The sequence below is a fragment of the Lepidochelys kempii genome, chromosome 1 (genome assembly GCF_965140265.1).
Source record: "Lepidochelys kempii isolate rLepKem1 chromosome 1, rLepKem1.hap2, whole genome shotgun sequence".
Taxonomy (NCBI): Eukaryota; Metazoa; Chordata; order Testudines; family Cheloniidae; genus Lepidochelys; species Lepidochelys kempii.
This window is the reverse complement of record NC_133256.1, coordinates 228,179,535-228,192,916: the sequence shown is the minus strand read 5'-3', so window position 1 is coordinate 228,192,916 and position 13,382 is coordinate 228,179,535. Positions and strand designations below refer to the sequence as shown.

Genomic DNA, 13,382 nt, shown 5'->3' with positions numbered 1-13,382 from the left:
ATCCTATTGCTGCCTTCATTCTGTTGGGTGGCATCCTGTAGTTCATAGACCTTTTTTCTTCTGACAGTCCTACACCAGGACATCTGATGGCTGAGGCTTTTGCTATGTCTTCCTGGGTCCTGACCTTGGCCCCATCTCTCTGAATGTGTCAGCTGCCTGCTACGACTCTGCGGTTTTCTTCAGTTATGTCTCTAACACCATCCTGAGTCTGTAGCTGCCTCACCTGGCCTGTGCCCCACTGCAGCTTAGATTGTTGCCTTTTGCCATTGCTTTGTATGTCTATTTGATGGCTGGACCCAGACCTGCTCCCCTGTGTGTGTAGTGGCCTCAGGTCCTTGGCTCCTTTGCCGCTTAGCTTGGTATTATCTTCACTATCTCTGTGTTCTGTCCATCATTCCTCTAGCTGGACTGCAGCAGACCCTCAGGGAAGCGGAGTCTTGAGACTCTGGCCCATCTTTCCCTGTGCTGGGCCCTTGGGAGGGTGTATTGCAGTGGTTCAATATTGCCAGCTAGTGATCCCTTCCTGTCTGTTTTACCTTTGCAATTAGTCTTCTTGGCTGTCTTTACTGCCAATTCTGCCTTCCTGTTGCTTTGTGGGCACTCAGAGGAAGCTGCCTTGTTCTCAGATTCCCATTTGGTCCTAAATCATTTGAATCTTGCTGCAGTGTTTTGTGGCCCATTGTCTGAGCATAGCCTGTCGGTTACGTTGGATCTTGCAAAATTTGCCTTCACTTTTCCTGAGCATAGTTCTTGCCTCTAGCTAGTCAACCTCCCAGAAACTGGAGTAGAAATCTACTAAGCAAAAGCTATTTTGAAGCAGCACGAAGAAGCCATTCTTGAGTGCATCCAAATGACTACAACACTTGCTGAGACTCCAGAGCTATGATGTGCAGATGAGCTCCTGCGCAGGAAAGTCACTTCAGCAGGGCCTGCCTTCCAGCCTATAGCATGGGTGGCTCTGTAGAACAAGAGTTAGAGTCTATCAACATTTCTGCACTAGCTCCGTATCGCTCACGGGAGGCTCCAGGGAAGCCAACACGCGCTGAGCAGGATGAGGGGCTACAGGCACCAAAACAGTTCCTACTCCAGGTTTGGCCACATCACAAGGCGCAAAAGGCTAGTTGAGCACAGACATGGATCGGCATGAGGTGAGCCAAGAGTGTAGTGCCCAACAACAGAGACTCTTTACAAGCTCATGAAATCCCAACCCGGCTCAGGAAAAGGTTTTCTTCACTTTTATGATGGGAACTACGTGATCACATCCACCTTGTGCCCAAGGGAGAACTGATGGAATTATTCCGTTCCAAAGATCACAGCTCCGGCTCGCTCCTTTTCTATCTGAGCCAATCCCCTTTCTGTGTCCGTCAGGGATCTAGTAGCACATGCTATGGGCTGCTGGCTTTGCATCAGTGCTGCTGCTTCTGAGGCTTCACTCTGTAGCTACACCACAGGGTTGTAAACCGTTAGGACTGGTGCTGCGCTGTGTTTCCTGTAAGCTGCGCGGATGGGCGGCTGCCTAAGAGATTCAAGTGCCATGCAGTTGATTAGCAGAGCGCACACAGTCATCCGGAAGCATGTGTTCAGGTGCCCCTCCCCCTGCTGCTTTGCAGCCACATTGCTCCTGCAGCTGCTCCCAGGACCCTCCTGCTGGCTGTGCAGAGCAGGGAGATCGGGGGGGACTGATGTCAGGGTGTCCCCATCCCCCCGCCCCTGTACCCCATCTCCACAGAGCAGGGGAGAGGGAACAGCCTGGCTCAGGACTCAGAGCTGCTGCGGTCTGAGGGCTGAACGACTTGGGGGTGGTGAGTGAGTGCCTTTCTTAAAAGAGACAGTGCATAGTCTCTGAGACTTCCCTAGCAGCCAGCTCACACAGTCTCTGTCTCACACTCTCTCTCTCTTTTTCTCCCTCCCCGACAGGGCTCAGGACGGAGCAGGAGAGCTTTCAGTGAGTGTGTACAGCATCACTCAGAAACTTCCCCAGCAGCCAGCACACACACTGTCTCTGTGTCTCTCTCACATACACACACTCTTTGGGTCACACACACACAGAGTCTCTTTCACACTCACCTCCCAACACATACTTGAAATAACTGTTGTTGTTACTTCCTGCAATGCACATATATTCTCTGTAATTTTATTCTTTCAAAGTGTGTTATTTTAGCGCTTTGACTGGTCTATGCATTTCATAATTTTTATTTCTCTTACACTTAAATTTAATTTTTTGAGTAGGGAGTTCTAAAATGCCTAACCTTTCCTGGCTGGAGTAATTATCCTTATGGTAACTTTTAAAAAATATATATTATAGCTAGGTTTTTTGTTTCTACTGGTGGTGCACATCCGCACGCACCTCGGTGCACGTAACAAAATGTATTCCACGCATGGATGGAAAAAACTAGAGGGAACACCGGTGCTGCACTTATATTCTTTACTCTTTCAAATGCCTTTTCTTGGGTGTTTGACTATTCCTAGTCAGTGTTACTGGGTGTGAACTGTTCCGAGGGTTCGCAGGTGTCTGATTAGAGTGTTCAGAATCTGGAACGAGAGTTGGCCATCCCTATAAATTGCTGAACTCCCTTCGCGTCTTTGTTCTGGGCATTTCCCTAAAGACTCAATTTCTCAGGGTCCAGCTGGAGTCCCTCAGAAGTCAACAGATTTCTGAGGCAGTGGACTTCAGTTCACCTCTACTTCAGATTGTCTACATTCAGACTAATATTCTGCTCACAGCTCCCATTTAAAAGTTGCCCCAGCTTGGTATCATGGTCCTGTATTGCTTCTTTTTTGACATCTCTTTCTCCTACAATAAGTATGTTCTCAGCTACAGTTCTGATGCCTGGAAATTCCTCTTGTGCCCACTGGAACACCTCTGGGGCTGGACTGATGCTCAGAGGCATTCATATCCAGTTGTTCTGCCAGAAGATGTGACAAAGGTTGTCAAATGGCTGGATAGCTCATCTTGCTCAATATGCCAGACCCCATTCTTGACATCACAAACAGTGACCACTTTTGCCCTGGATAAATTGGGTAGTATGTTCTTAATCACTGGTAATGACTTCTTTTCAATGCTCTGTTCAGTGCCTTTTGGTCTATGAGGATTGTTCATGTTATCGGCAGGTTTTCCCAGTACTATTAGGCTTCTTATCCATTCTGCACTAGTTTCTATGGTTGTAATGATGTCTCTTCTTTGCAGACTCGCCAGTTCCTTCTTCAGCAGTTCCAGCAGGGCTAATGGAACTCTACGTTCTGGTAGGCTCACAGGCTGGGGGGGGGAGGGGCTACTTCTAACTTCACTTGCCCTCTAGGTGTCCATCTCCTCAAAATATGTCCTTATATTCTGGACATGGCCCATGGTGACTGTTCTCCCTTCTCTCACGTTCAGGATATTGTGGTACCATACTACTATCAAATGCATAGCTTGCATTGGCCCTGCTGCCTACTATAAACTCCAGGTGATAATGTCTCTTGTTTCATGGGTTTCTTACTGACAGCTTGCATTTGCCCACTGGCCTCAGAATGGTTTTATCGTACATCACCAGCACCTGGTCATATTTCTCCAGTCTAATATTGCTAATTATCATTGTTTGCTGGGATTGCATTGCAGCTGACTCCACAATCCATCTGGGACTGAACTGGCTGTTGATATAATAGCATCGTTGCAAATATACTATTTGAATGGCTGGCAGCCTTCATTTAGCAGTGCATGTATATTAAGCATCTCCGGATCTGACAGCTCACTGCAGATATCCTGGTCTTCATTGGAAATCTTCACATCCTCAGTCATTGTGTGAACTGCTGCTTGTTTCTTTGAGGGGTAGCTGCACCACTGGAACATAAAATACTGCTACCCATAAGATGGGCATTCCTTTTTCTGCCTTTAGTGTTGCTTTCCACAGAGCATACACCGTACCATAATGCCTGTATTCTCACTCAGTCTCTGCCCTGCTTCTTGGATTCCTTTAGCTTGAGCCTATGTTCTTGTTCTGCATTATCAGCTGTTATGGTTTTGATCCAGTTCAGCTGCCCTTGCCATTTGGAGGCATTTCTCCAGGGCGAGCTCTGTTCCTCTCAACCATCTCTTCTGTAAGATAAAAATCCTCTCTCTAATAAGGGAATCTTTAATGTTTCCAACGTTACATGTAGATGGAAGAGTCCTCAGCTCTGTAATGAAAGTATCTCTTCTTCGGCTTTTTGGTTTGGGGTAAGAATACCAGTTTTCTGTTTACAGTCTCATTCTGTCTGGGGGGACAGAACTCATGAAATACTTTTATCAGCCATTCCATTGTTTTGGGCATTATTCCTGGTAACAGAGTCTCACTTATTGTCCTTCGTTTTCTCTTATCTCCCATGGTCAGCTCTGTATATCGATTCAATTCTTGCTTCCATGCATGTGCAAGGTGTTTTGTCTGAAAATCCAGCATTCCCAGTGTCTGTCTCTCTCCATGCTGCTTTTTTGCTCTCTTTCTAGGTGTTTTGTTTGTTACTACACTGTCCCTTGCTGTAGATCTCACTAGACTGACAGCCACCACCTTCCATAGTACTATATGCTAGGTAATAACATGAAAGGACTCGTAAAATAGTTCTTTATTAAGAGAACTATTTTCAGAGATGTTGTATCTGAAGTAGCATTCTAGCCATGTACACAAAGACTGACTTCCTGGTGCCTCCTCCAAACTCTTCCCTCCTGCAACCTGTGCTCCTCCCTTCAGGTTCCATGGTGGTTGGCACATTGCCCATTCATCTAGTTTTGTTTGGACCCTCTGAAGTCTTCACTAACATCAAACATTTTATGTCACCTTCAGGTTTAGCCAACTATCCATTCATCTCCTTTAATACCTGTATTAAACAACTCCTGGGCCCAGTATAGAAAGTTGGGAGGCATTCCAGTGTTAGCCTTTGGCTGTGTTCTAAGTTGACCATTTACTTCTACTCTTTGTTTTCTGTATCTTTGCCAATCTCTAACTGATGACAGTACTTTGGCCTCTCCCCTCATGAATTGCCCCTTTTGCAAGGGACTTTGTCAAAACCTTTGCAAATGTCCACATAATTATATAAACCAGGCCTCTCTTACCCACTACTTTTTGGACATGCTCAAAAAAATTGAGTAGATTGAAAAGGCAGGATTTTCCTTTACAGAAACTATGCAGCCCTGGGAGGGTTAAAACTGTGCACATGGTAGTTAACCCCACTTAATATCAGCTAAGCTAATGGAACACTGTTTCCATGCACCAAACCATTTTGCACTAATCCAGTGCAATCGTGCCTGCTTAACATTAACTGACAAGCTGTTTCCTGTCAGCTGAAAATAACAGATTTCTTGCTCACAGAGAACTTAGTGTCAGTTATTGCATGCGGTGATGCAATGGCTTTTTTTCCAGCCTAATTGCATGGTTTATGTAGAACAATGATGGGAATTAATGACATGGGCAGGTCGGGGTGGGTATTTCACTTACTAGCATTACAGAGGGTTTTTTTAAAAATGCTTTCTGCTTTGTTGATATTAATGTGCAGCTTGGGGAAGGTGAGCTCACTTATGGGAAAATCCTGGAGAATATAAAAATGCTGCAACAAACTTAATATTAACATTAAGCTGATGCCTGTATCAAAAGGAAAGGAATAATTAAAAAAAAAAAAAAGAAGTAAGGCTCTGATCCTCAGGAACAGCCAAGTACCAGTCAGTGCTGGACCAAAGGAGAAGAAAGCCAAACATGCCTTATGTCACCTTTACACCAGTTCAGCTCCAGCACACTTAGAGCAGCCTCAGGGCTACTCAGATGGGGGGTTGTTTGGCCAAGTGGGAATCAGCCATTGTGCAGCAGCAGCCTGGCAAGCCTCGTGCTTGTGACCACCCCCTCAACAGACCTCCTACCCCAGGGGCTGTAAATGGAAACAGCGAAGCACTACAACAGAGGTCCACCACCACAGTGTAGACGGGTCATAGCAGGGACTAGGATCTAGCCACTAGAAATGGAAATGTGTCATCTTAGATTACAATGGGAACATGTAGGCGGGCCTGTGTGGGTATGCTGGAGCCTAAATTTTCCCGCAGTTGCACTGGGGTAAATGTGGGATCAATCCATTGGCCACCCTAGGTTTATAGCTGGGTTACCTGAATGTGCACTTGGGTCCTGTGATTAAAAAAAAACAAAAAACAAAACAATCCAGCATATGACCAAACAGATAAATTACTACATCACTTCCATTTTCCATTTCAGCTAAATAGCAGTGTCTCCACAGATACAAGCAATGAACACAACAAATTGGTAGGCTCCAGCCTTGCCTTGCCTTCCAGCTGCACGGCATTAAGTCTTGCCTTTTATGTGCGGATTGAAAAGTCAGTTTAAAAGAATATTCTAATCTAAAGCACATAATATGCCACCCCAGTAGGTTGATGCTGTTGTAACTCAGGGTTTCATAGACTTTGCAAACTTTACCTCCCACCAAAACACCTTGGGCCAGATACCTCAGAACCAGTGAAGTTAACCAGCATAAAGCAGTCTAACTGCAGTAGGGAATCACACCCATGTTTGTATTTATTGCATTGTTTTGTAGCACATTTGCATAGCACAGTCACTGTGACTGACATCTGCTGCCTGATTTTAAACCAAATGAACAGCTACTTTTAAAGGCTGTCAGAGGCAGACTGTTTTCCTTTTGTCACAGACTTCTCTGCTCAGCACATCCCAGGCCTTCTTGTCACTGTCCGTCACCTTGTACAGCTACCAGCATGACTCACACTGCATTGCAGAGAGTGCAATAATGCAGTGACCTGCCCTCTCCATTACCGGCCATTCAACAGCTTTGAGCGATGGAACCTGAATCGTTCACAACCCATGGCTCAAGTTCCTCCTTGGTGTATCTCCACTGACGTCACACCTTTGACAAACTCAGGCCTCCGCTTCTGAGTATGTCACAAGCTAATGCAGGCAGTACGTGCTGCAGGTTTACGAAAACCTCTGGTTGAACTAAAACCACAAAGCACCTCTCCTAGGCAATGAGAAGTTACAAAGCAAAGGCCACAAAGACGACTGAATGTACTCACAACCTGCAGGATCATGAACGCGTTCACCAGTGGGTCTTACCACACGGGCTGTAGGCACGTGGCCAGAGCCACACTGGGAAAGAGAATCTGGTATTTATGCAGACAAAAGCTTCAGTCTCAAACCCTCCCATGAGGCATCACGGCCAGTTCACTCAGCAGCCGCCCCCCCACCAGTGTCAGCACAAACGGCACTGCCCAAACTGGCCCCTACAATCAGCAGATTGCACACCTGTGACGGCAGCTCCCCAACTCCTTAGCACTGCTGGAACACACAAAGTGAGGGACCACACATCATTCCTGTTGCCAAGACATTGCCTTTTTCGCTGCTAAGGTCTCCAGACAGCTACCCCCAGTGTGTAATTTCCCCATGTTTGGCTTTCTTGGAAAAATACACATTTATTTTAATGACACTGGGCATATTAAGCATAATCATTTCAATACGATTGTACTCCTACAGCTCATTCATTTCAAAATGTCAGAATTTACATCAGGCTCAACTTGTGGAAAGAAGCAGGGATTTGTGGTGGGTTATTCCCGGCTGCACAGCTATAGGTGCCATGCTCTGTGAAATGTGTTCAGGATGAAATGACACTGAGAAACACTAGCGAGTGGAAGGATGTAACTAAGATCATGGGTAATGGTTTGCGAAAATGGCTCCGTGGGGCTGAATAACAATAGTTCATGTCACATGCTTACTCTTAAAGTTAGGTTTAGTGTGTTTAAAAAGTCCAATTTACTTCTTTGGCAATCAGTTGAAAAGCTCTTGGTAACTTAATTATGGTATCGGTCATCATTTAAAACAGGAAAGCTGTTATTACATTACGCTCATGAACAGTGCCAAGGAGATTTTTAGAAAAATACCTGCCTTCTAAAAAGATTACTGAATGTTTAAATAGGGGGTGTGGTGTCTAGAAAGCATGGGAGCTGTATTGTCCCCAAAACACTGTACATGAATGCAAATCTATATTTTTTGTAAACATTTAAAAAAGAATTATAGGCCAGATGCCCCAATCATAATGATGGGGAAGAAAACTACGTCTAAGTTTCAGGCCTGCTCTCAGACAGCTACAACAGACTGCCAGTTGGAGATCTTGGAGGGCTGTGCTCTCTATCCATGCCCCTCCATCTTCTGGCCATGCCACTAGCCCAGCCAGGAAGTTCCCCTACCCCTGGAATGCGGGGAGGTGGCATAGAGTGGCACCGATTCTTACCTTCCAGCACACAGAGGATTCCCCAGTGTCAGCGGACCACCCAGCTGCTGTCCATAAAGCTGGACATACTGCACCCTCATAGATTTCCTGGGACCGCTACCTCGGAAAAGGATGATCGTGGGAAAACCTGGCCAGATAGCAACCTTAAGTGAGGGGCAAGGATGTGGGATTGGTTTGGAGTGCAATTTATACCTATACAGGGCCAGCACAAGGCTATGTCCACTTTAGTCACACTTAAGCCATGTTTGACCAGTACAATTGATGCAGTTATTTAAAAGACAATTTGGGTTCTTTGTGGATGGGATGAAAGATGGTGCTCCGCTATTAGTCACTATCATTTGTTCTCTTTCTGCTGTCCCAAAATACAGAGCCTGACCACTTGGGGAGGGTGCAAAGGACTGGCACAGGGGCGAAGAGATGCGGACAGACCAGAATCTTGGTTTTCTTTTCTTTTCTTTTAATCACTAGCTGTTATGGTTGCAAACCAAACCCTCAAGATGAGTGTAGTCAATGCAGCAATGTATACCTGAGTTTACAGAGAGCCTGACCCAAGGCCTCCAAGGTGTGAACTGCCCCCCTTCATTTCAATGCATGCTAACTCAGATGCCAATGTGATTCATCCTATGTGTAACAGTAGTGCCTCTGGACCAACCAAGATCCAGGATCGAACTGTACAAACAGAAACTAGTAGATAGTCGCTGCCCTGAAAAATGTCAGTCCTGTGAACCATTTCACTGCTCATCAACAGCATGTACGAATGGAGAGGAAGTGTCACATTATCAAGATCTTCACCATCTATTCTGGACCTACATCAATAAGCTCATCCATCCCACTAACAGACTGCGGGTCACATTAATGTGGCCACTTACCCATTACAACAAATCACTTTCCAAATTTACAATAGTATTATAGAACACGGACGTTTTGTTTCAGTTTTAAACAATAACATTGCATGTCTCCAACAATTCTTAACTCACAAACATTTAAGGACAAATTTTATTATGATGCTAAGGTTTGGGTAGGCCTTTAGTGAAAAGTTTGCAAGGGTTGTGCAATGGTTTCATATTTTAAGGTGAGGGAGGGGTCAGCTTTCTAAAGTCTGAGCAGCAGCAAAAGCTAATGATGCTGTTCCCACAGTTATGCTGAGGTGAGTCACCGATCCAGTGGTGCAAGCAAGCAGATTGTGCTAGGGCTAAAGCTATGGAAAGTTTTTGTTAAGTCAAAGCAGCCATATTAAATCCAGCTCAAAATCAATATTCGCTCGATGGAAAAATTGACAAAACTGGTGGGATAAAAAAAAAAAAGGAAATTCCAAACTTGAGTTTCATATAATAGTAGTAATAATAAAAAAAAAATCACAAATCCAAGACTAACAAAGTGTATAAACCAAATGACTTGACAGAACTGGCTGTTACATTGTTTTCTGCTTTTTGGCTCCATTTCTGTTTCTAAGCTAAAAATGATAGTGTCCTTTTAAGTGCACTATTGTCTTGATAGTCACCACATCCACATTATTAACAGTGGTTGTGGTCTATAATTGTGTGGTTAACCTCTAAAATTGTCTAACTCAGTTCATCAGAGAAATCACAGCCCACACACAGTCAAAAATAAGAAAGAGAAGTGTCTTTTTGTTAGTAAGGAAAATAAGGCAATTTTCCTGAAAATAGTTCTTTTTAGCTTCAAAGGCACCCACTTTTCTAGACATCACATAGTGTAAACCAGTATTTAGCATCAGTTTCTAGTCCTGTGTCCTGCACTCACAAGTAGTCCTGCTGAAGACTGTGGAACTATTCCCATGAGTAAGGGCTACTCCTGTCAGTGAAGCTGCAAGGTTTGGCTCTTGGTGATTGCCGGTTTTATGGCCCAAGTTTGCACAAATGCTAACACAACCTAAAGGCTCCCTCTATACTTAGTAAACCACTGAGCCTGCTTATAACTCCTTATAACTTGTAACTCCATGGACTTCAATGGAGAGTTTTTTCAGTATACATAAGGTATGCGAAAGCAGAATCAAACCTATTGTGAAGAAAAATACATTGTGTGACATCTTGGTCCCACTGAAGTCAATGGAAGTTTTGCCATTGAGTTCAGTGATGCCAGGATTTCATCCAAGGACTTTGGCCCAGATCCTCAGAGATATCTAGGCACTTAGCTTCCATTGATTTAATGGGAGTCAAGTGCCTAAATACATTTGAGAATGTGGTCTTTTAAGCCCAGCGTGTAATAAACTGTACATACTCAGCCACTGTGTTGGCTTTTCCGACTGGAGGTTAAGCAACTTTTAGGAACTTTTTCAATAATAGCTCCGTTTCTCTCTGCAAACTTTCGTTTTCTAATTGTGGTTGGATAACTCGAGAGCTATTTGACATACTGGAGCATTGCTTCTCCTGGCAAAGCAGGGAAATGGCATTCTTTCTAGAAGAAAATACTCTGATCATTTTTTAATGAAAGACTGTGTCTCATTATGCCTGAAGATACGCTACCTGCTAGTTTTATTTTTGTTGCTGTTTTCCAGAAGGCATTTTAGCCATCCAAAGGAACAGATCTTCAAAGTGAAAAATCAACTCTGCAGCATGGCCCGGATGAGCACCCTCATGTTAATCAAGGAGATGAGGTTTTATGTTTTTAAGAGAGTCAGACAGGTGAGGTGTTGGTTTTTGTTTGGTTAAACAGTGGCATTTTGATTTAGCCTTTGATGGAAAACAAGTGACATCAACAGTTGGATACTAGCTGTATAACAAGGAAAAAGATTCATTCTATTGAGCAGAATTCTGTTTTAGAAGTTATTCAGTGATTCCTTAAAGTAGTCGATGGCCTTTGATAAGTAATATGGTACCTCAATCTGCACTATTCCCTATGGACACTATGTATAGGAAATATTGTATACTGAAATAAACTTAGTAAGGGTCTGATTTAAAGCCCTTTAAAGTTAATTGGAATCTCTCAACTTATTTCACTGGGTTTTGCATCAGGCACTTACTTACCAAAAACAAAACTGGAAAGTTTTTAAGGGTGACCATTGTAGATCAATCTATTCCCCCACCCAAACCCCAAGGTACTTCAAACCACTAAGCAAAATGTTCTCTTACCTAACCATGTCATTTTACACCCTGACAGGCAATTAAAATGCAAATTAAAAATGGTAATTAGAACAGTTTCAACATCTAGTCTAATGTCTGAGATTAAAAAGATGGGAACTGAGTATAGGGTACAGAGAAAGATGCATTGTTCCTGAGGTAAAATCAGCTTTCCCTTCTTGTGCTAGTTTGAGCAGAAAGAGCAGCTACTTTCTGAGAAACGGATTTCAACAGAAAGAAAATCAAATTTGTGGGCCTGATTCCAATCTCAGATGTATTGGGGTAAACCCACTGAAGTCAATGGAGTTACAGTACATTGATGTTTTAATGAGATCAGAATCAAGCCCCATAAACATATTTTCACTGAAAGTGGGTGTGAAAGCATATTTACAGCACAACTGCATATTGTGTTATCTTATTTTTTCATAGTTTATTTTTTATTGTAACCAATCTCTAAGTGTGGTAATAAGACAATACTAGATAAAGCAAAACTCAAAACACATTGGACTGCAGCCACTGGACACATGATCCATATAACTGAAGGAGCAAGGTATAGAAATCCTGCCAGACCTTAACCTCCAGAATTGACAATGCTACATCTAAACAAGAAAGGAAGAGACCACTGACAGCTATCAAGCAATGACAAGATAAGACTGAAATGCAAGGTCAAGACAGAGTGTTAGACTTTAAAAGCAATAGGAACCAGGGACTAGATCTCTGTCAAAATCGCGAAGTGGAGGTCCTTGACACATATGGCTGAATTCAGCTTTGATGTACCTAACACTACTGAGTTCAAAAGAGTCGTGTCAGGGATGAATTTGGCCAGCCTGGTGGTAAGCAGTGAATCTCTCCCTCTGGATGTATTTTTCACACCAAAGTGAGATGGCTAGTGTTGTCAGTCATCAGAGGAGGTGCCACTTCCTCAAGTAATAGCAATGAAAAATAGGCATTTCCGACTGCTTGTTTTGAGTAGCCTTATGGCAGCTCATCCCTTAAAAGGGAACACCCTAATGGCATAATCTCCACCTGGTCTCACATGAGGCTGTTCCCTGTCACCCTTTACTCAGTGCTGTGATCACTACACACAAGCTAGCTCTCTGTTGCTCTACAGAAAGGGAAGCGGTGCCTGGGAAGGCAGTAGCAAGAGATGCAAGAAAGATACCAAAAATCCCCTGCTTTCCCTTAACCTGAGGCAGATTAACTAATCCTGGCTGTAGAACCCAGACACTCCCTTTACAGGCAAATAGTTTTCCATGTAGAAATATAATTTTCTTACGGCATTGCCAGCCTCTCTATACACGGAGGTGTGCACACTCAGGGCACACTCAGCAACATGAATTAATGCTTAAAAAAGGAGAAAGTATTTGCCTTTTACATTGTAAAAGTAAGCTGTCTGGTTCACTCCCTCGCAAACCTGGCTTTAAAAACCAGAGAGCTCTGCAATGGGCCAGCCAAGGCTGCAGTACCATAGTGCTGGCTGGCAGGAAATCAAGGAGTGCAGCACTCTCTGTCCCTGGTATGCTTTCTGCAAGTTTCTTGTTCTTTTCGGGAATCAAGGCTGCTGTCATTGGTCCCATGATGAACATTGCTGGGATGGGCGGGGGCGTGCACTGGGAGCAGGTTGTGTGTACATTTTAGGTTGGAAATAATAAATCTTGTGTGTTTATCTTGATTTCTCTTCTGATTTTTGATCTCTGGGTTTAACAACACTGCCATTAGCCAACGGGGCATCAGTGCTATGGATCCATCCCCAGCCAGCCGCCTAATTGGCTGATGCTGCAAACAGGCTCACTAATTGGCAAATTCAGACCAAATCAATCTAGTATCCACTTGGCTCCTGCTACATAGCATTTAAAACACACCCAGTACCTTGCAAAGAAACCATAACACTGCAAGAGGATTTCACCAGCTAGCTGAGCCATCCACTTAAATTCTGAACTAACGATAATCCATTATGGGACAACGAAGACTCAAGCTCTTTGATGGTTCTGTATATATGCACACGTTAGCAGCTTGCTTTCTAAATCAGGTTAAATATGCAGCAGTTCCACGAAAAGC

The 13,382-nt window shown here is 43.8% G+C and overlaps 1 protein-coding gene across 1 annotated transcript in view; it reads left to right on the top strand.

Moving 5' to 3' along the window:
• MPPED1 (metallophosphoesterase domain containing 1) overlaps positions 1 to 13,065 on the top strand; it is a 94,812-nt gene extending 81,747 nt beyond the window's left edge. Inside the window, exon 8 of the mRNA XM_073316715.1 lies at positions 10,763 to 13,065. Within this exon, the coding sequence (XP_073172816.1) occupies positions 10,763 to 10,803 (41 nt within the window). The 3' untranslated portion in view covers positions 10,804 to 13,065. The remainder of the gene's footprint in view (positions 1 to 10,762) is intronic.
• The last annotated feature ends 317 nt before the right edge of the window (positions 13,066 to 13,382 follow it).